General features: G+C 42.1%; 1 protein-coding gene across 8 annotated transcripts in view; it reads right to left on the minus strand.

The window, feature by feature from the left end:
• MYRIP (myosin VIIA and Rab interacting protein) overlaps positions 1-27509 on the minus strand; it is a 404653-nt gene that overhangs the window by 28771 nt on the left and 348373 nt on the right. For all 8 annotated transcript variants that reach the window (XM_031662842.1, XM_031662839.1, XM_031662841.1 and 5 more), the window contains one exon: positions 19529-19768. In XM_031662842.1, coding sequence (XP_031518702.1) covers positions 19529-19768 — 240 coding nt within the window. The remainder of the gene's footprint in view (positions 1-19528; positions 19769-27509) is intronic.

Below are 27509 nucleotides of genomic sequence, written 5' to 3' on the forward strand. Positions count from 1 at the left end.
GGGCTGTTTGCTTGGACCTGGGGGTGGGTATGGACCATGCACCTACTGGAAGTTGAGATAACTTGGATTTCAATAGCTATATGACAGGGTCAGGGCACCTAACCTCCCTGTTCCTTATTGTGCTCACTGGCCAGTGAGAGATCAGCTTTCCTACTGGGCTAACACTGACTTGTAATGTAAATGTCCTGTTCCCTGCCCAGTCTAGAGAAAAGTGAAAAGCACCTCCTACAACTATGTTAAAAAAGTTATATTTAGGTTTGATCAGATGAAAAGCTGGTGGAGATTCAGAGGTGGCTGACAGAGAGCCCTGTATGTGGGAAAAAATGAAAAGCTAAAGGATCCTACCTATTTCTACTGCTTGCAGCCCCAGAGGGATGAGCTGAATGGCACAAATTGCGAGTTGAGAGCCCAGACAGAGCATGCCATTGTGGTAGCTGACTTTCTCCAGATATTAATCATAAGGGAGATCAAATATGGGTTTTATGGTAGCAAATGAGGGAGGACTGAAAGCATAGAGAGAGTCATCTGACACAATAGGAGGCTTTGCAGAACAGGGAAGTGGGTCTCAAGACACTTGCAGCTAAGGGACCCACAGACGATGGAATGAAAATGGCTGGTAAACCCATGTAACAAAATTCAACCTTCTAATGAGCAAAGAAATGCAAATTAAATAACACATTTATTAGATGCCAGATACACGCACAATTCTCTTTTTTTAAATGCCAACTGTATGCCAATATGCCTTAGTGCAGGTAGCATGTGTTGAACTTTGAGCTGTTGACCCACTGTAAGATGTGGATCTGTGCTCTGAGGCAGCCATGCTCTTGGTGTTCTGCTGACTGATGCTCACCTCTGAGAGCCCAAGTGTCCACTTCTAGGGTTCACTCTGTGTCACAGCCCCATGCAGAACACCAAATCTATAATGTCAGCTTCACAACCACCGGGGCTGAAACAGTCCGCCACTTGGGGCACAGAAAGTGAGGAGAAGCACACTGGTGTTGCAGGCCCACCACAGAGCCACGAGGGCAGAGGAACAGGAAGGTAAGATCTGACTCCTCCCAACCTGAGATGGAGTTTCCTCAATTGCTCATTAACGAGGTAGTGAAACTGCTGTCAACCTCCGTGAAAACTCAGGCTCCCAGCTCAACTCACAAATGACACACTGCTGAAGCAGGCCTTTATGACAGTCATTTGCCATGCCAAGGTTGCAACCCCACCTCAGTGGCTGTTTCAGTGGTCCCAATAAAGATGACCAATTGTGCAATTCATCCCAACTGTATCGTTTCTTTCCTCTAGGGAGTGTAGGCAGAGTAAGACTGTTTTTTTTTTTTTTTTTTTTTTTTTTTTTTGTCTGAGGACCCAAATACACTTTACCTTAGCAGTCTCTCTGTCTTGTGCTTATATGCTTTCTCTCCATATAAAAATGTGTTGCTATAAACAAATTTCTACTCTATGTACTCTTCCCTATCAGCTGTTTTTCAAAGACATGGAGAATGCAAGGTGTTGCCACGGGAGATCTGAGCCTGTAGAATTCTAAAGGAGAAAATATTTTCATCTAAACATTAGATATATCTGCTCGTTAGCAATCTTTGTAAATTCTCCTGAGATTTTCCCAGTGTCATCATTCATTTCTAAGCTTTGTGTTGCACAGAAAAATGCAAATTCATTTCAAGCTGGAATAATCAGCAATGCTCTTTACCAGAATATCTTACTCTTGTGAATGAGTGAGCAGCAAGAGTGTGTTCTAATAATCGGATGTCTGGCTTCGTGGAGAGACACCACTTTGGAATTAAAGAGGGGGGATTCCAGCCCCAGCTTGACCCTGGAGCATGTGTGTCTGTGTGTCTGTCTCAGCTGGGTTCAGAGAGTCAGCTTCTGGCTGTGTGTGATGAGCTGGCCTGTGCCAGAGGTCCTGGGTATCTATTTATGTGACTTGATATAAGTCTTGATATATTATAAGGTGGGCAGAAAGGCTTTCAGGATAAAAGGATGTGTACATGTGCCTGGAGCAGAAGAGAGATTTTCCTAGCTCCACCTCAGGGGCTGTTCTGACACCTATAACAAGAACAAGAGCAAAAAGGCAAAAAAGGCAGACGCTGAAGGGACACTGGCACTCACACTTTTGAGAGAGAGGGAAGCATACAGTATGATCCGGGTTCATGGTCAGCCAAGAAACAGAGGCAGTGGCGATGGGACTGCCACTTTAGGGTCTTGTGAAGGGCCTCCTTACCCTTTAGGGATAGCAGGCACCTGACCTAGGGCCCATCATTCCTTTAGGGGTCCATGAAAATATTTTAATTTCTTTTAAAATTAAAAGAAAAAGAATGAATCTTTGCACCAGGAACATGTTTTGATATATATTAGTATATTTATACCAATACAGTTGTAAAATATGATTTTTAAATGTGTTTTATGGAGGAACAGGCCCATAAAGGCACAAGTGCTTGGTCCCAGCAAAGCCACACACTGGCGCTTGTCTCGCTGATCTGGAGCCCCTCTGTGAGAAGGCACCTGGGCAGGACCTGGCTCCCATGGTGGTGGCGCAGCTGCGGCCTGGTGAGGCCTGTCCCTCAGGGCTCTGCCAGCTCCAGACATCCATGGGGGCCCTGAGTGGGCTCCTCCAAGAGGGCTGTACATGAATACATGGCAGACCCCTCCTCCAAGACTCCCCAAAATAACAGAGGGAGACAGTCGGGGGTGCTGTGGTCTCCTACTGCGGACTTATCCTAATGAAACTTCCTCGTTTGCACATACAGGCCCATGAGGCCGGGGAAATTCAGCTTACACTGTCCGTGTGACTTTGGGCAAATACTTAACCCCTCTGCGCCTCCATTGTAAAATGGATATAACATCATCTAGCTCAAGAGGCTTTCAAGAAGATTAAATTAGATGGCATGTGTCAGGTGTCCGCCCAGTGTCTGGGTGGAGAGTTGTGCGCCCCTCCTCAAGCACCTCCCACCTGCTCTGCAGGCCCGCTTCCTGGCTGGAGGTGGGCACATCGCTGGTGAATGCCTGGTGGTTTAGCTGCCTCTCATTATGTACTGCAGTCTTGAAACATTTTTCTTTGACTATTTCATATTTCAAAGAGTGCCTTTTACCATTATTCCAAAAGGTTCAAGTTTGCTGCTCTTTCTTGTTTTTTCTTTTGCCAAGTAATAATATTTTTTTAAAAAAGCTGCCATAATCTATTATTGCCTACCACTACAATTTCATAAAGATGGGATCATACCACCAAAAAGGGAATAATAATATCAGAATACAGAATAGTCTAAGAAATCAGAGTAAGCAACCTAACACTGGCACGCGCGTGTGCATGCACACACACACACAGCGAGCAAGAGACAGCGAGAGCAAGAGAGAGCGAGAGCGAGAGAGAGAGAGAGAGAGAGAGAGAGAGAGAGAGAGAGAGAGATATGTTCATTTCCATCATTCTGTTGTTTCCCAGTTTTTCATTCTGTTGTTTTCCCTTTACTGGGAGCAGACCGAACCATACACACTGATATGCAATGAAAACAAGGTATGTTATGGCCTTGAGGGGACCCTGTAAAAACCAGGCCCTCAAACATCATCAATGATTCCCTCCCATCACTAACTTAATTCCTTCTGGAAACATCCACTCTATGCCAAGGCACTGCATTGGGCCCTGCAGGGGATGCAGAAACAAGTGAGCCATGGTCCCTATCCTCAGAGAGCAGAGGGGGAAGCAGTCAGGAGACAACAGCAGTTAGCAGAAGGTAAGACCTGTCCTGCACTGTGAGCAACAGGCTGCGGACCTGCAGAGGGAACAACCAGGTCCTGCTAGCACGTTACTTTGGGGTAAGGTCTGGAAGCACAAGAAAGCTGCTGAGTCAATGGCACTGCAGCCCAGGGCAGGCTGTGGGAGACAGGTGGGAAAAGAGAGGCAGGGGGGAGGTCTTACAGTGCCCTGAATGCCAGCCTCAGGAGTCTGGGGTTTGTACCACTGGCAATGAGGTGCCACTGCAGGTTCTTGCTGCTGCTGTTAACAGTAACTCACTGAGCACTGTGTGCCAGGCTCTGGGATACGTGAATCATTTGCCTTGCCTCATTTAACCCTCCTCACCACCCTAGGATGCGGGTACTATGATCACTCCATCTGATAGATGAAGAACTGAGGCTTAAGAGAGGTGACGAGGTTTTCAAGGAGCCAGGATTTGTATTTGGATCTGCCTGGTTTTAAAGCCCAGGCTAACACGCTGGCAGGAGAGACCTGCACTTCAGAAAGGTAATTCTGACTGCCACACGAAGAACAGATTTAGGGCTGGGGAGAACTGGAGGCAGAAAGTAAGTGTAGGAAAGAATAACTGCAGCTCCAATCAAAGGTTGCAAGGACCTGAGGTAGGGCAGCCACAGGAGGGATAAAAGCATAAAAGGTGCAATATTCTGGAAAGAGCGGAGAGAACGTGGTGGCTGCAGTGAAGAAGAGGGAGCTGGCAAGGTGCTGCTGTGCTTTCCAGCTGGGTGATCTGGAAGAAACTGACGCATTCAAGATTTAAATACCAGGAGGGAAGGAAGGGTTCACTAGGTTATTGAAATAAAGTAAAATACAACATTTCAGAGCTCCTTTTCTCACACAATCATGAAAGTGGGTGATTATCAAATGCCCAAGTGGAATAGCACCTGAGTCATTTGTTCAATTTTTCTTTTAAATTCATTATTTTTGGTGTCAAGTTTCCTGAGGGGAGGGGTGAAGGGCTAATACAGTCTTCATAATTGGCTGTGGTACAATCAAGAAGTTGGTGACAGTATGGGGCCCTCCAGTCCTCCTTTCAGCCCTGTGACTTACGAATGTTCCTTAGGGGGAGCTATTAGGGGACAGTGGACATCCAGGTAACAGGAAACATTAACAGGGTCATCTAAAGACATGTTTGAGCACAAAGGGGTGCAGAGAGGAAGTACAGGGAGAGGTGAAAGGCCTTTTAGCAGTTCAAGTTGCATAAAATAAATATGTGTCCGTGCCTTCTCCCCTTGCCAAATGTTGTTCCCGAGAGACTCTTTGAGGGGGAAGAGAAGCAGCAAGGAGGGAAGCACCTCATAGTTAATGTGCGTCCATCCTGTGCCAGGTTGACTCTAGGCTTCTCATTATTTTATTTAACCCTGACAGCATGGCTGATATTTTCATCCCATCTTTAGAGACAAGGAAACTGTGGCTCAGTGAAGAAGATGCGGAGCTGGGACTTGAGCCCAGATGGTGGTTTCCCAAACCCATGCTCTTCCCCATTTGTCACACCAGCACTTCTTCCATGTGCATAATTCCGTGGACACAGTGGACTGTGGGAAGTGATGGTGAAACAGAATCTGAGTGCACAATCAGATCAGTGAACAACAGGTCAGGAAGAGAAGGGTCTAATGACAGGGAGTCCTCGGGTCGTTCTACAGCCTCTACCAACTGACACCAACCAGAATAAGTGCATTAATTTGGAAAGCCAAAGACCAAGCCACGCCACAGAGCTGGAGATCTGTCCAGCACAAGTGCCCATTCTGAGGCTTCCAGAGCCCACCTAGAACTGAGCTGTCAATGACCATGAGTGAGAAAGGATGTGCTCTATAAGAAAACCTGTTCCAAGTGTAATCCAGATGCCCAGTCCACTCATCACTCCTCTGTCTCGTATTACATATGCTGTCCTGGCTTTATGAAATGCTTCCATCAAACTACCAGAACAAGCAAGAAAGTGTCCAAATGCCTTGATTTCATGTATTTTTCTCCTTTTCAATGGTAGGAAAGAAACTCCATATGTCCTTCTAAATATTTGACAGAAATCTGCTAGAAAAATTCAATGCTAATATATTTCAGTTCTCATGAAACATAAGGCACTCCGGCAATGCCACTAAAACCCGTCAAAATACATTCTCCATGAACAGACTCATGTCCCTGAAGAGTGACTTGATGCAAGAGGGTGGTACAGAATTGTGGAAAGAAATTGGAACATGAACTTAATAAATTAGCATATGTAATGCACCGAAACATTTACACATAACAGAGATTAGAGGAGAACTGACCTCTAGGAAGGTTTGGGTTCTTAAGTCATCCAGGTCTTGATGGCCAAGGCCATCTATAAAAGAAATATTTTCCTTTCTTCATGGTGACTAAGAAATAAATTTTAAAAGTATAGTATTTGTAGTTTAGTTCCAATGATCTCTATGTTTCCCTGAGGTCATTTTCTTGTTCTTCTTTGGTGGCATCTATTTTGTCTGATGCTGGCCATATCAGGGCCTGGCAAGGGAAACAAAGGGGGGAAATGGGGCCATCACCTCTGACCAAACCTACTCTAGCAGGTGTAAAGCAGGCAGGAGGAGTTCCTTTCTTGGCCTAAGAGGTAATCATAGCCATTTATCTTTTTTTTTTTTTTTTGCTTTTTTATATTGACTGTTCCTCAGACAATAGTTCTTAATATTGATTACAAACATTTCTAATGACTGGTGGTAATCAGGGCATGTGCTTGGCTCTGAAGAAGTCCAGTGAGACCTGAAATCACGTTTCACATTTGCTTGGAAAGAAGGTGACACATGGCAGCTGAGGTGATCTCCATAATGTAAGGTCCTGCCTGTCACTTGTCCACTTCAGCCTTTCCAGGTGCTTTCTACCTCACCAGAATATAAACCGAAGCTTTCTGCATGGCCCACCTGGCCCTGCTTGCTCTAGCCCCTGCCCTCACCTCTCGCCGCTTTTCCCTTGGCCACATTGCTCCAGCTGTCCCTTGGACTTGTCAAGGTCATTTCTGTCCCTTGGACAGAGGTTTTCCCTTGGACTTGTCAAGGTCATCTCCACCTTAGGGACTTGCATGTGTTCCTCTGCCTGGAAAGCCCTTCCTTTAGATCTTTTTCCTGATTGCCGTTTGGGTCTCAGTTCAAGACCCTTGGTCAGAGAGTTCATGACTATCCAGGACTCTGACCTCTGCCCTACGTCATCTTCTTAGCACTTATCACTATCGTGCATCTTCCCTTTCATGTGTCTACATGTTTACCACTGTCTCCTCCAACAGAAGGTAAGTTCCACGAGTACAGGGAACTTTTTTCTCTTATCCATACTGCATTGCAGCTCCTCGAACAGCTCAGTAATTGTTGAAGAAGTGGGGAATGAGCAGGGATTCAAACTCCAGAGCTTGGGCTACCACCTCTCACAAGAGAAGTTCAACATCTCTCTGTCTCCTTTTAAATGTTGTCTCTTATCTATTGCTGGGCCTGCAAACGAGGAGGGTCCATTCATACCTTCCTTGGGGTGAAAATTAAGAACCTGTCTTTTCTTACATCCCTATTCCCCTCCCAAAAGAACAAGCTAACAATTGTCCAAACACCATTTATTAAAAAGCTGTCCTTTTTTGACCTGGTGTGGAAAGTGAGTGGGAATCGCGAGATTAATGGTGAGTTAAATTTAATATATTTTAGGCTGTTCTTCTGGACTATTCTGTTACATCTTGTACTAGTAGCTCACAAATTTAATTACTGTACCTTTAAAACATATAACATCTTAATAAATGGATCCTCTTCACACCTCTTATTTTTTCTAAACATTTCTAAACTATTTTTGACTGTTTATTCTATCAGATGGTTTTGATTTTTAGACTCTCTTTTTGAAAAGTTAAAAGATATCTGGTTCAGATTTTGATTTGCATTGCATTAAACCTCTAACCTAATTTTGGAAGAATTCATCTTTACACCATCTTTCTTCCAGTGAACTGCTAGATTTCTTGGAGATCTGCAGTTTTAACTTTTTAAGCTTTAACTTCACATTTTTTGCTCTTATTATGGATGGAGTTAGTTTCCATTCTATGCCCCATCCCATCAATGGTTTGAAATTCATATGTAGATTTTAGTTCAGGGAAGGTTAATGGCTAAGCTACAAACCTCTGAAATGGGAGGTTCCGCTGTAAACCTCAGAAACGCTTGAACCACACTGTGTAATTATGTCAAATAATGTGGATTTATGAATAGATCTGGTAGGAACAGATACTTTCTTTGAATAAAGTGGATTTTTATTTTGCATTTAATTGTGTCCAAGATTGCTATATTCTTGTACAGGTTCTTTATACATCAGGTAAATGTTCATGATCTGACCTCATCTATGCTTTCAGTGCTGCCTGGGACTTCCAACATTTCTCCACATTGTTTTCTTTACATTTGATGCAGTAGCTATTTTAAACCCTCTCTACAATGTTGAACCTCCAATTACACTATCCCTGCACTTTCAGAAAACAAATTTGCCTCAGAAAGACAGATGGCGAGAGGGGTGGGGGGTAGGGGAGAGAGAGGTAATAAACATATGGAATATAAAACCTCCTCAACTTCCTGACATGAAATTTACCCACTTAATTGTGAGGTAGGAGGCTGGGCTCAGACACTGGACCAAATTGAGGACTAGTTAAAACAGGGCCAGGATAGAAGCAGCTTTCCGTAAGACACCCCACCAGTGTGCTGTGTCAGTTTACCACTGCCATGGCAACACCTGGAGCTTACCACCCCTTTCCATAGCAACAACCTGACACATTACCACCTTCATCTTATAAATTTATTCATAAACTGCCCCTTAACTTATATGTAATTAAAAGTATAATTACTATATTTATGTAAATATGACTGCAGAAGTGCCTCTGAGCTGCTATTCTGGGCACACTGCCTATGGGGTAGCCCTGCTCTGGAAGGAGCAGTACCTCTGCTGCTGGTATACACTGCCGCTTCAATTATAGTTTCTGTTTAGCATCCTCCACTCACCCTTGAATTCTTTCCTGGGCAAAGCCAAGAACCCTCTTGGGTTAAGCCCCAATTTCAGGGCTCACCTGCCCTGTATCACTTGTATCTGGACCAATTTATCTTTGCTGTTCCAATGCCTATGCCCCATCTGTTATCTGAACCCCATCTCCCCGTATCTCCAAGGATCTCTTATTGTTGGGCATTCCGATTTCAGTTTGTTGTTTCCCTACAATGAAAACACAATGCTTGATGAATTACATTGTAATATATGCTCCCCCACCGACTCCCCACCCTGCACCCCTGCCCCCCTGGCTGCTTCTCCAGGTTTTTCTTTGGATAAATAATTGAAAGTACGATTGCCAGATCAAAGGGTATGCACACTTTGATTCCTTTGGATTACCAATTACCAAACTCTAATATGTGCTCCCACTATTTTATGGTGGCAGACTGCCTGTTTTCCTGAACTCTTACCAACACTAAATGTCATTCTTTTTGTTTCTTGATACAGAGTCTCACTTTGTCACCCAAGGTGGAGTGCAGTGGCAGAATATTGGCTCACTGCAACCTCCATATCCTGGGCTGAAGTGATCCTGCCACCTTAGCCTCCGGAGTAGCTGGGACCACAGGTGCTGACCACTATGGCTGGCTAATTTTTGTATTTTTTTGTAGAGAGGGGTCTTGCTACATCGCCCAAGCTGGTCTCAAACACCTGGGCCCAAGCGATCTGCTTGCCTTGGCCTCCTAAAGTGTTGGGATTAGAAGAGTGAGCCAATTATCCTTCTTTTTAACCATCCAATTTATTAGGCAAAAGTGGCATCTCATTAATTTAATTTGTATCCTTACTGATTGAGCAAATGATAAACTCTGTCTTGTTCATGGCCATTTTCTCTGTACTTCAATAGTGCCAGGCACATTGAGACACTCAATAAACATTTGGTGAATTAAAAAAATGAACATGCTAACCATATGGCAAGTTCTGGGCAAGGTGTTATATTAAATACAAATTGTAATACAATTAAAGTTGAATATTTTTTCATATGCTTATTGGCCATTTACATTTTTTTTTTTTTTTTGGTGACTCGCCTGCTTATGTACATTACCCTTTATCTATTGGAGTTTGATATGGTTTGGGTCTGTGTCTCTGCCCAAATCTCGTGTCAAATTGTAATCCCCAATATTGCAGGTGGGGCCTGGTGGAAAGTGATTGGATTGTGGGGGCAGATTTCCACTTTGGTGCTATTCCCATGATAGTGAGTGAGTTGTCTTGAGATCTGATTGTTTAAAAGTGTGTGGCACCTCCTCCCTCACTCTCTTCCTCCTACTCCAGCCATGTAAGACATGCCTGCTTCCCCTTTGCCTTCTGCCATGATTGTAAGTTTCCTGAGGCATCTTCAGCCATGCTTCCTGTACAGCCTGTAGAACTGTGAGCCAATTAAACCTCTTTTCTTTATAAATTACCCAGTCTAAGGTATTTCTTTATAGCAGAGTTATACAGAGTTCTAATACAGAGTTATAAAGTTCTTAATTCTTCACCCATTATATATTTAAGCACTATGTCTTCTTAACTATTCTTTTCCTTTTAATTTTATGGTTTTGATGAACATAAGTTCTTAATACTTATGCAATCATATATTTCAGGCTTTTAAGGTTTCTGGCCTTTCTTGTCCTAATGTTACAAAATATTCATCTATAATTTATTCTAGTAATTGTGTAACTTCTTTTACTTAACCTTTTAAACTCCTGCCCATTGAGAATTTATTCTTGTATGTAGTATGATGTATGAATCTAATTTAGTTCTGCTTGTACTACATAATTTGTTAATCTAATATTCCTTAAAGAATCTTTCTTTGATATTAAATGTACCATTGTCATGTCATAATAAATTTCTGTATTTTCTATTGTGTTTCATTAATCTGTTTGCTTATTCCAGTGTTAGCCCCACTGCTATAATTACAGTTGGAGTTTTCTTGGCTATATTTTATGCACTTATTCTTCCAGATGAACTTCAGAGTAACTTCATCAAGTTTGCAAAAAATCTCATTAAGATGATTGGAAATCTGTTAAATGTATGTATTAATTTGGGGAAAACTAACTTCTATAAAAGTGTGAAGTTTTCCCATCGGTACACAGAATATGTTTCCATACTTATTCAGTCTTTATGTCTCCTAGCAAAGCTGGTTAATTTTATTCACATGAGTTTCATACATTTGTAAAGTTATTCAAGGGCACTATGTATGTATATATATATGTAAATGTGTATGTGCATATGTATATTACATACAGTAAAATTCAGCCTTTAAAGGCAAATAGTTCTATGAATTTTGACAAAAGCATGCAGTTGAGTAGCTACCACCCAATCAAGATTTAGAATATTTCCATCAGACCAAAAAATTCCCTTATGTCTCTTTATATCAAACTTCCCCTCACCCCATTCTCTTGTAACCACTGGTATGTGTTTTGTCTCTATAGTTTTGCCTTCTCCAGAATGTCATGTAAGTGGGAAATATGTAACCTTTTGAGTCTTTTTTCCCCTAGCATAATGCTCTTAAGATTCATTGACATTGGTGCATTTATACTTGTTTACCAGCTGGTGAGCTGGTGGACAACTAGGTTGTTTCCAGTTTTTGGTGATCATGAATGTTTTGTGTGTGTGTCTGTGTATGTAGACATAGGTCTTTATTTCTCTTTGGTAATACTTAGGAGAATTTTTGGGTTATATGCCAAGTGTATGTTCAGCGCTGTGTGTACTTTTGCTGCTACTGCAAATAGAATTTTTTCTTTATATTTTCTGAGAGGTTATTGCTGTGTATATGAAATTTTTGCTTATGTATTACTCTTTTGTGATAGGCCACCCTACCAAACTTATTTCTAATAATCTTTTCAGTTGATTTTATTATCTTAACTCAGAAATCTAAAGTCATCATAGTTTTGTTTTCTGCTATCTAATATTGGCAATTTTTATTTCTTATTATACTGGAGAGAATGCCAGACCAATGTTGAATCAAAGAAGTAGTAGAAGACATCTTTGTTTTCTTTCTGTCATTTAATAGTAATTTTTAAACTTGGGGTTTATGGATGGGCTTCATGCAATCAGTGACTTTCCAATTTGATGAAAATCAATTTCTTTTTTTATGCTTTATGGAGAAGGGGTTTACAATGTTCATCAAATTTGTAAAAAGGTCTGCAATCCCCAAAAGGCTACCAGTCACTACTGTTGAGTTTTTGTCTTCCTACTTTATCAGAAATGGTTGTTTAACTTTATCAGCTGTTAGTTTGGAATTCATTCTTCATTCAGTATTTAGGAGTATTTTATGAATTTCCTACTATGTCAAACATCAAGCTAAGAATTTAATAAAATCATGTTTCTCTCCCTTTAGCCTGTAAATATAACAAAAAATGTTAATAGATATCCTAAAATTAATATTATTACATTCTTAGACTACATCCTGTCTGGTAGTCATAAATTATTACTTTAATTCATAGTTAGAAACAATTTGCTAATACGTTGAGAATTTTTGAATGTTTATTCACTCGTGAGTTAATTTGTAAATTTTTGGTGGTGTGTGATTTTTTGTGTGTGAGATTCAGAACTGGGGTGCTTTCCATTTTTTTAATTGCTCAAGAACAGTTTTATTAGTGTGAAGGTAATTAGTACCATGAACGTTTAATAGGTTTTATTGTCAAAGATACCTGAGACTAGCTTCTTTCTGAGAAATAATTCCTTGACCACTTTGCCAATTTCTTCTGTGGTCTGTTCAGGTTTTGTAAACCTTCTAGAGCCAATTTTGCTCATTTATTTCTTTAGCAACAATACATATTTGCTAAATAACTACAAATATTTGTCTGTAATTTAAAACAGATCTTAAAGCCACACATATTATTTTTTACACATATGTACGTGCTATTTGATTAACAAAACACACATTTATGTAAAAGCATTTACAAATTCATCTCTTTGTCATGTGTTTCTTTGATCGGTAGTAAAATGTGATGTTCATGATGTTTTTGATATTTAAAATGAGCTCTCATCAAGAAAAAAAATCCAGGGCCTCTGGTGCTTCGAAGTGGATTTTCTTCATCATGTTACAGAATTATCTTTCTATTACACTGAGAGAGTTTTTCCCCCAGTGGAATATGTGTTGAATGTTTCCAAAAGACATTTTGGCATCAGTTGAGATTATGATGTGCTTTTAAAAAATAGTACTTACTAAATGAGTATAACAGTGGGGTTTCCTGCTTTTCACTTTATTTTGCATTCTTGGAATAAAATATATGAGTTATGATATGTTACTCTCTTAATGTTGTAGAATTCAGTTTGCTAGTATTTTCTTTAGGATTTTGGCATTTCTGTTTATAGGAGAAACTGATATACATGTTTTTCCTTCTTTAGTTTTTATATTTTCTACCCAGAGATGTTTTCCAAGAGCACAATCTTGCTTATTCTACAGAACTTCAGATTCACAGTATCTTTGCTTACTCTTCCCCCTCCCCAGAGTTTCTTACTTTTGGGCTTCCATGAGGTGAGAGTTCTGAACCAGTGCCTTGCTTGCCAGGCCTTTCTACTTAAAACCTTTTGGAGTAACTCTGCCTTTCTTTCTTCAAACCATTTCTGTCCAGCACCTCATTCTACTGCTGTGACTGGGGTGATATCCTTATCCTGGCCTTCCAGGTAACACCTGCATTTTAGAGACTTGAAGGTATGTCTGCATTGGAGTTCTGGGCAATCTTTCCCAGTCCATCTTTGCCTAGAGAGGAAGATATTCTGCTTCTCTCTTTTGAAGATCCAAAAGAGAACCTAGAACTCTACCTTCCTGGCCTGGCAGGTCCTTCCCCAGGACACAGTTGTGGGAATGAAGGGTGCAGATGAGCATGAGTGAAATAAAACCTCCTCACCTGTTCAAGCACTGTGGATAAGAGCAGTAGCTCTAAGTGGACAGTTAAAGCTTCTCTTTTTTCCTAGGGCAGCAGTTAAATAGAAAGTTGGGAAAGAGGTGTTAATTCCTCAATAGGCATAAGGGCTATTGAAATCAGTGTAGTTTGGAAGTTATAAGTCAGTATCTAATACTATATTCACTCTAGCAGCAAGTGACGATGAGGCACTCTTCTGAAATAAAATGCTCCCTGGGTTGTAGGGTGCTATAGCCTCATGTGAATGGTTATTTTATGAAAGTTAGACACATATGGACAATACTTGATTTTATGTTAACATCATGACATCAACAAAATTTTTTTCACAAGCACATTAAACTTGAGAAACCCAAGTCTCTGGGTTTTCTCAGACAACAGTCAATAAATCTGCTTCCTTCACCATTGACCAGGATTGTGTTTCCATGTGGCTTGGCTTTAGTAATTGGGGGGCAGCCATCAGAAGATGCACAAATTATTCTCTTGTTTGAGGGAGAATGACATTTATTAGTTCAGAGAAGTCTCAGTACTTTGATGAAAATTATTCTATGAAACTATAAATACAATTCAAATTTTTCAAAATTGAAAAAATGAATATTATTCTATGAAATTATAAATGTAGTTTCACTCTTTAAAGTGAAACTAAGAGTCAGTTTGAATCCCAGCAGAGATGTCTGCTGGTTGTTGACTCCCTTGTGAAAATAAAGCACAATGGCTCAGCTACTTATGATAATTAATAAACAAAGACTCTTAATAAAAATGCTTTAAGGACACTAGATGTACAAATTTGGCTATAGTGCAAGATTTGCCTAATCTAGTCCTTTAACAAATGCTCATGTTCCAAAAGATTGACACATAGGACATCTTTTTTCATATACAGTATTGTAAATGATACTTATGTTAAGAAGCAAAAACCTATTTATTCTATTGCATATCTAGAACTTTGGAATTTTGGAACCAGAAGGGAACCTGGGGACTGCTGCTCCAGGCCTGGAAAAATTAGGGGGTTTAGGGGAGACTTGGCCCCTGATGTAGTCTCCAAACTCAGGCCAGGAGTCCTTAGTCCTCCTTTGCATCCCTCTTTAGGAGGGCAGCAGCTGCATCCCTAGAGGCAAAAACAACCACTGTAGCCAGGACTTTCTTCCAGAAACATTGGCATGGCTAGTGCTGTTGGCATGGCTGCTCAGTGGTTGGGGAGAAACAAGTGCTCATTCCCAGGCTTTGAGGACCACGTGGTTTGGAAGGCTGACCACGGAGGTCTGGTGGAACCAAGTTATTACTTAAAGAAGAAACATGACCTTTCAGGAATCCAGTTCCCAAGAAGTTTTGATCTGGCCCCAAGCTCGTTCTTCAGCTGGTTAAATTCAGGTTCCAGTGCCCATCCTTAAGTAATCACTGGGCCCCAGCCTCCAGTCAAAGGAAGACATTAATCCAACTGTAGGGATATGTTTGCATGCAGCAAAGGTTTGAATCCCATCAGGTAAAAGTATGTTTCTAAAATGCTTCTGCTGCTGCTGGACAGGATTCTGTAGCTCCAATTAGATGGGATGTTATACTGAGGATATTGATCTGCCATTGATGTCACTATGTCTACGGGCATATGCGCATTCCTCTGCTTTGGCTCCCAAAGAGCAGGGACAGTGATGGAGGCCCTGGCTGAGCTCTGCCTCTGTATGAGGCAAGCCTCCTTTTGGTGAGATAAAGCCTATCAGTAACCAATTTGGTGGTTAGACTTCCTCACTGCTTATTCACAATACCAAAGTAAGTATTTGCAATTTGGGGATGATACATTTTCTTCTGTTTGTCTTAGTCTGGGCTCCCCCAGAAAATGACCCTGAGACAAAAATTGGGGTGTACATGGCTTATGTGGGAGGCAGTCCCAGGAAACAGTGGCAGAGGAGTGGGGAAGTGAGACAGGAAAGGGAAGAGAGTCAGTAGAGAAGACTGCCTCATCATGTAGTTTATCAAGTAGTTCATCACTGTGGGTGCCACCAGCTACATATGCTGAGGGAGTCAGTGTGTGGCTCAAGCCTCAGAGTCACCATCCCAACCGAAGCAAAAGAGCTGGGATATTTACACCCTTCCATCAGTCACTGGTTAGCGCCTCACTCCCGCTCCTGGGAGTGGCATTTCTCTGGCCCTTCCAGCTAGTCTTCTGATTAGGAAGAGGAGCTCCTGCTACTCAAGAGAAGGCCCTCAGGTAGTTGGACTTTGGGCCAGTGTGCACTACCATGGTTAAGAAACAAGGGTGGGGCAGTGGCAGCTTCTGGAATAGTCACATTACCCTAGATCTACTCCCGTGTGTGTGTGTGTGTGTGTATGTGTCTGTGTGTGTTGCTCAGACTAGTGGTGTTGGGGTCATGGGGACATCACAGTTAACTCTGATCCTGAAGATGGTAACCTAGGGATCTGATGTAGTGATTTCCACACTTACACTCTGCATGGCATCAAGGAGCACCAAATGTAGTTACAGATCCACAGCATGACACGGCAAGTGTTGATTGGGAATCAGCACTAAGCTGTTCCTTCAGTACCAGCAGATGGATGATATTTCATGACAGTGAAGCTTATTTTCCTAAAGCTACAATAATTAAGATTTGCTGGGCTCCTGCTATGTGCCAAACCATACACTACATAATTCATTCCTCACAACCCTATAAGGAGGTATGATTATCCCCATTTTACAAATGAGGCCAAGATGTATTTATTCAATCAACAATGAAAACCTGGACTGGGTCCTAGGGATCAATTAAAAAGCAAGACAGACATGGGCCTGTTGACAGGCTGTGAGCAAGTGCAGGAACCGTAGGGCAACCTGGCCACTGAGTGGAGATAGAATTGGAAGGGCCAAGAAGGGCCTGGAGGGTCAGGAGACCAGTTAGGAGGTGAGGTAGAGTAACCGGGCAAGAAATGAATCGTCATGTTCTAAGTAGCAGTGAGTTAAGCCATTAACCAACACCACAGAGTTTGCAAACTGCATGGTTTTGTTTTTCTTTTTTTTTCCTTTTTTTTTTTTTTGAGACAGGGTCTCTCTCTGTCATTGCCCAGGCTGGAGTGCTGTGGTGCAATCATGGCTCACTGTAGCCTCAACCTCCTGGGTTCAAATAATCTCAGCCTCTCAAGTAGCTGGGACCACAGACATAAGCCACCATGCCCAGCTAAGTTTGTTTGTTTTTATTTATTTATATATTTTTTTGAGACAAGGTCTCACTCTGTCACCCAGGCTGGCGTCCAGTGATGAGCCTCAACCTCCTGGGCTCAAGTGATCCTCCCACCTCAGCCTCTTAAGTAGCTGAGACTACAGATCCACACCACCAACCCTGGCTAATTTTTTGTATTTTTAGTAGAAATTGGGTTTTTGCCATGTTGCCCAGGCTGGTCTGAAACTCCTGGGCTCAAGCGATCTGCCTGCCTTGGCCTCCCAAAGTGCTGGGATTACAGGCGTGAGCCACTGCACCTGGCCGGTTATGCTTCAGACTCAGTCTAATCCTAAAACATATCTCAGCACTTTTCTGTTTTTAAATAATATTCAATACTTAACCATATATTTCTGTTTTTCTTTTTCTTTTTCTTTTCCTTTTTTTGAGACGGAGTCTCACTCTGTTGCCCAGGCTGGAGTGCAGTGGCACAATCTCGGCTCAGTGCAAGCTGAACCCAGGAGGCATCCTGGGTTCATGCCATTCTCCTGCCTCAGCCTCCTGAGTAGCTGGGACTACAGGTGCCCACCACCACACCTGGCTAATTTTTGTATTTTTAGTAGAGACGAGGTTTAACTTTGTTAGTTAGGATGGTCTTGATCTCCTGACCTTGTGATCCGCCCACCTCGGCCTCCCAAAGTGCTGGGATTACAGGCATGAGCCACCATGCCCAGCCATATATATATATATATATATATATATATATATACACACACACACACACACACATACATACACACACACACACATATATATATATGGCTATATGAATTTTTACATGCACAAGAATATGTTTGAATATTTAATTCATTGATTCATGGTAGACTAGGAAGGCAAGACTTGAACTTTGAGAAGCTGACACATTTGGGAATCTGAATAAAGCCAACTCTCTTAATTTCCTGCCTAATTAGGGCCAGGGCAGGATGGAGGTGCTTGTCTAAGTCCCCAGGAAGTCCCCCCAGTAGCTCCTTCTTTCTCTGCTTACATTCTGCCCAGGGGAGAATAGCGTACATTGATGGCTGTGCCTCAAGGAGGTTGCTCCTTGCAGAATGATGAAGGGTGAGGTTGCATGACTCAGCCTGGCGCGCTACTGGTACAGTGAGAGTTTTTAGAGCCTTGGGACCATCAGGCAGCAAAGCCAGTAGGAGACAGAGTCATTGTAAGAAAGAATGTGATATTCTCCAGATACTGTCTGGCTCTAAGCTCCAGCATACAAATCTGACTGTAATGTGGCATCAGTTATCAGTTCAAGTAACAGAGAGGACCAGAGCCCTTTACCATTTGCAACAGGTTGGAGTCCATATCCCAGTGAGGGGCTCCTTGTGGAGACCAAGCTCCACTCTCCACCTCACGGACAAGCTGGGAAAAGATTTATGGGTGAGGACTTGACGGTTATGGAGGGTGCGATGGGAAAAGTGAAAAACAGAGTTCAATTTGTTGGAGGGTTCAGGGGCTCAGCAGTAATGGTCTTCAATTCCTCCTCCACAGGACCCCAGCTTGGCTGCTGAGTAGATGAAGGCAGCTCCTTCACCCATGCATGTGCATTAACAGCAACTTCTTAGTTTACAGAGTATACACTTGGGACACAGAAAACACCTGGGAGGTTTCTCTCTAACAAATCATCACTCTGAAGATAAAATCACATCTTTGGCTCATTGTAAAGGAAGGGCCTGTGATTTAAGGCCAAGCAGGTTTGTGATGCAGCCTTAGCTCTGAAACTTACTAGTTGTGAGCCTTTGGTAAGGACCTCAATGACCCAGCTTCAGTTTCTTCTTCTGCAAAAATGGCCTGCTTCTTTTTCAATGGGTTATTTAAGGACCTAATGAACATGTGTACAGGCACACGCACAGAGGAGACACAGAGGAGACACTCAACAAATGTTAGTGTGTTCCCTTCCGTCAGAGGCTGGCAGGGATATTCCGACTCTAAAGTAGCAAGTCTAGCATAAACGTGCTTTGAGAAACTGTAGAGGAAACCCCAATACTGGGGGACAGTGGGCAGAGCACTGACTACGGGGAGGGAGCGTGGGATTCTTTTATGCCAGAGGTTGGGTTTATCTTCTGTGGTTTTCAAACTGTGTCCTTTGCAACTCAGGGGCTACTGGGGGTAGGAAAAGGGGAGGAGGAGTGTGGTTCTGAAACTCAAGTGGTTAGAGCTTTGGGGACCCTAAGACGGGAATACTTTTTTTCTGTGTGAAATACTGGGATTCCATATAAAGACTGTTTGAAAAAGGATTCTGAGGCTAAAACAAACAAACCAAAATCTGAAAATTGCAGAGAGAAACAATCCAGAGGGCCACTTTGAACACGAAGTCTCCTTAGCATGGAGCAGAGCTTCATCATTGATTAAAAGAGGGGTTGGCTAGATGACCTCAATCCGTGGGCAAAATTCCTCAGGGAGAGGGTGGAGCAGGAAATAACACTGATTTTTACCAGTGAGAGGGATAAGGGGCACTAAATCATAGACTCAAAGCCAAGGGGCTGTCTTGATGAAAGATAGTGGAAGGCAAGAGTTCTTGGGAAACTTCCATGGTGCTGTTTTCCTGATTGTACCACCCAGTGCAAGTTAAGAAGGGTTCTCTTAGGCTCTCCTAAGTGCACAGGGTTGGGCATTTTAGAGAGAGCTCTTTGGGGACCCAGCACCTCTCTGCACCAATATAGAATCTCCAGCACCCACTGCAGAAGCTTGAGCTGTCTGCAGGTGGCTTCACAGCCCCTTACCTTCTTCAGCTCGTCCTGGACGCTCTGGCTGTTGTCTTCAGAGGACAGACTTTCCTTCTGGTTCTCAGATTCTGTCTTGGGCTCAGACTCCTGATCCTCCCCTGAAGAAGTCTCCTTTTCACTCATTTTCATTGCTAACTCGTACAGCCTGTTTCTCCGTTTCTCCTCTGTGGTGTTTATGGGAGTCGGGGGGTCCCGAGCCTCATTGCTGATGTCTGTCTCTGATAAATCATCTGACACCTAAACGAAAGCCAGAATCATGAGATGAGGAGCCCTCTGCTACAGCCATGTTGCCTCTTGTTCCCAATAACCCCTGACTAAAGGAACATAGGAACATATAGTCTAGGAAAGTAACAGCTTTCTTACCTGGTCTGTTTTCTTTTCAGATGGACTTTTAGTTTTTACCTTTACTTTCTCAAAGGCATGAATTTGAGAAGGTAAGCCTCTTTACTCAGAAAAGTGTTTGAATTCAATTTTTTTTTTTAATTCACAGACTACTCTCTGAGCTCCCACCATGGGCAGCACTGTGCTGGTGAAAGGATGCTTGGAGAACCTGACCAGCCCTTGCCTGGGTCAGCTCTGTAATGAAGGAGACACACTAAAACTTTCCATATTCACTTTCAAAAATTGATACTGAATAATTGTACATATTTATGGGATACATGTGATATCTGATACATGTCTACATTGTATAAAGATCAAATCAGGATAATTAAGATATCCATCACCTCAAACATTTATCATTTCTTGGTGTTGAGAACATTCCAAATATACAATAAATTATTATTTTTGGATACAGGGTCTCACTGTGTTGCCCAGGCTGGAGTGCAGTAGCTATTCATAGACCTAATCCCATGACTGATTAGCATGGGAGCTTGGAGCTGCTTTGTTTCCAATCTGGGCTAGTTCACCCCTCCTCAGGCAATCTGGTGGTCCCCCGCTCCTAGGAGATCACCATATTGATGCCAGACTTAGTGTGGACACCCAACCAGCACAGCACACTATAGCCCAGAGCTCCTAGGCTCAAGCGATTCTCCTTGCCTTAGCCTTCCAAGTAGCTGGGACTACAGATACATGCCACCATGCCCGGCCCAAATATACAATAAATTATGTTAACTACAGTTCTCCTACTGTGCTATCTAACATTAGAACTCATTTATTCTATCTAACTGTATTTTTGTAACCAGTAACCAATAGGGTGGGAATGGAGAGGAAGAGGTGTTGGCTAATGAGTACTAACTTTTCGTGGTGGTTGAGTGCAGAGAAAATGATGTGTGTGGCTGGGATGTGGTGAAGGGAAGGGATTCTCACAGCCCATAAATAAGCACTTGATGGGAGGGGTTGAGGACTAGGGAAAGCTTCCCTGCAGAAGGGACTCTGAATTGAGATTCAAAGTTAACAGTCACCCAGCTAAAAGGGAGAGAGGGAAGAACAATATTCTAGGCAAAGGGCCTAGATTTCGAGATGGTACAAGGACCTTGCACGTATGTAAGGAATATTGTTTGACATTCCCTTAATGATTATATCTCCTGCTCCAACTCTCCACTTGCTGAATATCTCCTAAACTCCTTCTGTGAGTAAAGCCTTTACTAGGCCTGGGGAACTCCAGGAAGACATAGAGAGTGTGACTCTTCCTCTATTCTTGGCCTTCAGTTAGACAGATGTGTGTTGAAGTGTTCATATGTACATAATATGGCATACCATTGGGATCACTGGACCCAATTTTACTTTTTGAGTTTCCTCTTGGAGTTGTTCTATCTATTTGTAGGGTTTGATATTTTATAACTTTTATTCTCTTAGAGGGCTTCTGAAGAACACGAAGAGAATTTACTTACTTTTTAAATAAAATATAACTCATTACAATTACCATATGGGTTCACTGGACCTTTTTATAAATCTAAGATATATAATGGGATCTTTGTGATCTTATTTTTCCTATCTTTTGAAACATTTTGCTATTTCATCATCCAGGGAATTATTTTTCATCATTACTCACCAATTATTCCAAATTATGCTAAAAAAGATGAAAAAATAAGTAGAATATTGAAATTGCCTAGAAGGATGATTCAGTAGGGACATAAATCATCACTATTTTGAATCTGCTTTTAGTTTTCACTGCATACAATTGAAAATTCCAAAAACTGACAGAGAACAACATTTCACCATCATTAGATGACTCAGAAGATGAATTCAAAGAGGACAGCAGGTCTCTAGATTCTAACAATAATGGTGAAATTGGTTATATTATTGAAATCTCAGACTAAGAGTCTTCAGATGACAGTGTCCCAGGTGAATTTTCTCAAGCTCAAGAACTGATGAGTAAATATTATCAACAATATTAATAAGGATGAAAAAGAAGTATGGTCTTTTCATCCAGTTACTCATTCAACAGGAAGGACTTCATCACAAAACATTTTGCAACAATAATCTGGATATCTTGTTTTTTAAAAAGATGTGTGATACATTCTTTCATACTTTGTTTGTGTATCAATTTTACTTGAGAGAGTTTGTAATTGGATAAATTCTAAAGGCAGATGTCTATCCAAAGGTGATTAGAAGAAAACAGATGACATAGAAATGAAAAATATCACTGAATAATTAAGAGAAAAACATCTATTGGAAGTGATTATTTTTTTCTGGTCCCGATTAGGGAGGGACTCATGTGAAGTAACCTGTACTCCTAGCAGCTTGAGAAGGGGGAATTCCTTTGCCTGGGATGTGGAGGTGGTCCACAGGAAGAATGACCTCTGAGCAGGTCATTCTTGTAATGGGACAGGCATTCTTGACGTAGAAGCAGCAGGACCAATAGGACCCAGGGCACATGAAGCTGCTTGCATAGTTATAGGGATAAGGTTCAGAAGTGGAGAGAGTGAGGAGCCGGGTGGTATGGAAAAATCAGGTCTGGGTCAGTCTGTGGAGGGTTAAACACCAGTCTAAGAAATAGGCTTTAACTATCAAATAGATTTTCTGCTATTGTTGTAGTATGCACTAAATTAGCCAGGAAATCAGCAACTGGTTACAAACTCAGCCCTGGTGACCTTCTCTTATCATCTCTACACATGGAGCTGTCAATTCATGTTAACTCTAGTTTACTTTTATTAACATTAAGCTTTGTCCTAATTATTGCTTGAATATACAGACCATGAAAGACTAATTTACAAGGCTAAAATAGTTAACCCAAAAGATGAAACCTGCTTAACATGATTTGTCTACGTTTCATGTCTATTTATCACGAGAAATTATGAGGAATTATTGTGATTCAGTCCACATCCAGCAAACACGTGTTGAGCACCCACTATGTGCTGAGCACTGTGCTTTACTGGGGCTCAAGGGTGGGAGTGACACTGTTCCTGCCCTATTGGAGTTGACAGTGTGATGGAGAGAGGAACATTGAACCAGACAATTGTAACATACTGGGGAACAGAATAACCACACGTAAGGGTTTGATGATACTCAGAGGAAGGGCCCTCATCTGGTTGGTTAAGGTAGATATTGTCAGGAAGGGAAATTAGAATAGATGATAACTGAGCAAATCTTAAAGAATGGAATCCTAAAGATTATCAGGACATATCTCAAGTTTTATTGGAGCAGCAAGAATCATAACGCTAAGTGATGGTTCTTGAGTTCACAGAAAGACGAATCGTATGCACACAGATCTGATGCCCAGATGAGATACCATAAGCATAACTGGAAGCATCATTATCAAAAGCCACAAGAACTTCAAAAATAACAGTATTATTTGGCCATCTAATATTCATCAAGTAGATTAGCAAATATTTATATCTCCAGAGAAAAATAGGTATTTTTAACCTGCAAAGGGTTAAGCAATCCCTGCCCTATGTTATAAACTCACACATATTTTCCCCCATGAGCTGATTTTAATTTTCATGATAGCTGAGACAGTAAATGCTAAGCTGGGATCTTGGCTGACATGGAGTCCATGGATGGGCCTCTGTGGACCCCTGATATTGTTCACAAACTTTGGTATGCATGCACACTTTTCTAGGATGAGCATTATTAGTTTTCATCAGATTTCCACAGGGGTCCGTGCTCCCAAAAGGCTAAGAAATACCGATAAGAATACTTATCAATAAGAATACTTCCTAAGTAAGACAACAGTAGATGGGTACATGTTAGTTGAACATGTACACCATTGGAAGCTTACAGTTGAATTCAGAGAAGGGAGCAGTAAGGAGGTTTGTGTTTAAAGCCAGCTGGGAAACAGAATTTAGAGAAAATAAGAGTGCTGCTGAGTCTTCAGCCAACAAAAATGCTCTTCTACTTACAAGGGACCCTGATTATCACAACAACTTCACCCAAACACCAAACATACTCACTATGTTGGACAGTGAGGGACTTAAGCAGATCACTGAGAAGATTATGAACTCAGTGGAGAATCCTGAGAAGCTTTTGCAGGGAGGACGGTGGGGGTCAGGGGCAGAGGGTGGGGTGGGAAAGAATGAAATTCCTTATGGGCAAGCTGGATAACTATGAGCAATGTCTGTATCTGGGCACAAAACATTTTAAGTAATCTGAAAATCAGAGTTGCTTGCCCACTGGTGTGGTGTCTCAAAGTCTCCACCTTATAAAGCGGTATTTGTACGTATAATGGGACATTATTTTGAAAACAAGAAAGCAGTGCTTTTCATTTCCCATTAAAACTGCATTCCCTTGTGTCTTCATTTTTTTAGGCTAAACCATAAGCATTTTACCCCAGGGAAGGTGAATGTAGATCCAGAACCAAAAGACCATTGATCAGTTCACTCCATTAGCTCTTTAGGGTAGCAAAAGGCTCAAAAGACAGATTTTGTGAACACGGACAGAGGGTTTCTAGAGATGAATCTGTTGAAAAGCTAAATTTCACTTCTACTTCTATTGAAATCTAGAGAGAGGCAACCTCACAGGATGCCTATGACCTCTGACCCCCCCCCCCCCCCCCCCCCCCCCCCCCCCACCTTATGATGATATGGGCAGCAGAATCAGAGTACAATCACCCCTGATGAGGAGCTTCTTAGGGAGGCTGAAGGGGGCTCCAGGGTCCCTCCTGGCACCTGTGTGGCACAGAGGGCACCCAGAAGCAGAGTCATAGAAGATTGCTGGTGACACTGTAATAAAGTAGCTGTCCTGGGGTTGGACAGCCAGGGCCAGGTAGCTGACATGTGTGAGAGCCATGCTGGTGCCCGTGGAAGGGGTGCTGGCTTCTAATGGAGCAGACAGGGAACAGACCAAAGTTCCCAGGTCTTAGATGTTGGCAGCAGATGCCAGTGACGCAGAGAAATGACCTGATGAGCAGGGTCCTCATCACTGCAGAGTCCTGCAAGGACCCAGAGGACACTGTCTAGCTCTAAGATGCCCCGCAGCCACGAGAACCCTACAAGCTCCTCAATATGCTCTCCAAGACAGCGAAGGCAGAGAAAGTGGAGGGTTTGGAGGACTGATTATTTACCTAGGAAAGGCAGGTTTAAATGGAAAGAAAAGGGAAAATAATTCAAATCACAAGAGGCCAAGTTTTCTTTGAATTGGTTGATTTACATTCCTAGCTAGTCAGAATGGGGAGGCGAATGGGGAAGTTTAAGGCAGTTACTAAAGAACAAAAAGTTGCCTCTTCCTTGCACACTTAAATGTAGCGTGGGGCCAGGCATGGTGGCTCATGTCTGTAATCCCAGCACTTTGGGAGGCTGAGGTGGGTGGATCATTTGAGGTCCGGAGTTTGAGGCCAGCCTGGCCAAAATGGTGAAACCCTGTCTGTACTAAAAATACAAAAATTAGCTGGATGTGCTTGCTTGAACCCAGGAGATGGAGGTTGCAGTGAGCTGAGATCATACCACTGCACTCCAGCCTGGGTGACAGAGTGAGACTCTGTCTCAAAAAAAAAAAAAAAAAAAAAAAAAATATATATATATATATATATATATATATAAAAATATATATATAAAATAAAATATATATATATATATGGAACTTGGAGACCCTGGCTAAACAGAAATGCATATCTTTAAACACTTAATGATGGAATGCTCCTAAGATAAGTCAGTATAGTTTCTTAAACAAGAGACTTCTAATATGTTTTCAGTGGTGTGCAAGTTCTTTACAATAACCTTAAATGTTGTTTTTCATCTCATTGATCACTGAAAAAAGAGGCATGTTCTGGATTACCCAGGCCTTGACCCCATGGCTAGGTGCTGCCATGTGTGTAAGATCTCCATTCTTATATCTGCATTTATATTTAGGATGGTGCCAACATTTTTCTTAAATTGACAGTATTTAAAATTTAATGCCAACTTTCTCAAACTGGAGGTCTTCTAAAAATTCTTGAGGAAATTATTGAATTCTTCAGCTAAAGAAACACGAGAACAGAAATAAATGGAGGAAGGCCAGGCATGGAAGCTCACACCTGTAATCCCAGCACTTTGGGAGGCTGAGGTGGGCAGATTATGAGGTCAGGAGATTGAGACCATCCTGGCCAGCATGGTGAAACCCTGTCTCTACTAAAAATACAAAAAAAATTAGCTGGGTGTGATGTTATGCGTCTGTAATCCCAGCTACTCGGGAGGCTGAGGCAGGAGAATCACTTGAACCTGGGAGGTGGAGATTGCAGTGAGCTGAGATTGCACCACTGCACTCCAGCCTGGTGACAAAGCAAGACTCAGTCTCTAAATAAATAAATAAATAAATAAATAAATGGAGGTGAGGTGATGGGGATTTGAGTGGTGGGGGAAGGAACGAGACATTTCTCACTGCCGAGCACACTGTGTGGGTGCACGCTCTACAGGGCACTGTGCACGGAATGTCACACTCAGGCATCCCAGCAGTTCCCTCTGTATTGATGAGGACAAAGGCTGTGTGTACTGTCCAAGGTCACACTAGTGGATAGCTGAGGTGAAGGTGACCTGACCCTGAAGGCCAAGCTCTTCTCTTACACCAAAACAAGACTGGATGCTCCAAATTAAACCGTGCCCACTAAAAGGAAAACAGCAGAGCCATGAAGCAGGGAGAGAACCCAAGAGGCAAGGAGTTTAACCTCTTGTTTCACAAAAGGGAATACTTAAAGGAGTGAGAAGATAATTTTTCTAGAATTCTTTCTGGAGATGAATACCCTGAGATTTCCTTAGAATACTGTCTTTACCTCAGTAACCCCAGTGATCTGTGCACACTGAAATCTAGCCTATTGTAATTAAAAATTTTTTTTCTCCTATTTAGCCTCATCATCTTTCTCATAAAAAGCAGCCCCAGTCTCAGAAAGTTTTTCATAGGGCTGTCTTTCACCTGCCAGGTTGTTTCAGGAGGCAAAGGGCAGGCAAGGCTCTGGGCTTTTTCCACCTTTTAAAAAAGAGTCCAGATAAGGGATAACTTTCAACAGTCCCATGTTAACCTTTGTTGAATATATCCTTGTGTCCTCGTGGCTCTCCTCATTCCTGTTGATGAAAGATACTGAACCTGACCTAAAAAACCAAGTTTCTGCAGCTTGCTTTTAGATTTTATTTTAGTAGACTTCAGAGAAAAGCTCCAACTTACAGGTTAAACAACTTTAGGGCACTCAGTGTGGCAAATGTACATAGTTTTCCTTGCCAATCCTTTGGCACAGCTATTCAGAGGCTGGAGACAGCGGATGAGCCATGGGGCTGCTGGACTCTGCAGCTGATCCGTCTCTCCCAGAGGACTTAGAACGTTTCTGTCCCTGGTGTCTAAGGTAGAAGTTTTCCCACTTCCAATGCATTGCTGTCCACCTAAAACTAGTCTAATTCACATGCTGTGAATAAGGCATTTGTTTTCCTTATAATTGGTGTGATAGCAGCCAGACACATACACAAATATACACCAAACCCTTAGTCAGCTTCACACAGTGGAAATGGAAAGACACCATCTGGAATCTTATAGAAATTAATATTATAATACGTTTCCTGTTGCCTCAAAGAGAGTCTCTCAAGGTTCTCTCATGGAGAACCCATCACGTGGAAGGAGCTACCTAGCTGGTGGAATT

The sequence above is a fragment of the Papio anubis genome, chromosome 2, assembly GCF_008728515.1.
Source record: "Papio anubis isolate 15944 chromosome 2, Panubis1.0, whole genome shotgun sequence".
Classification (NCBI taxonomy): Eukaryota; Metazoa; Chordata; class Mammalia; order Primates; family Cercopithecidae; genus Papio; species Papio anubis.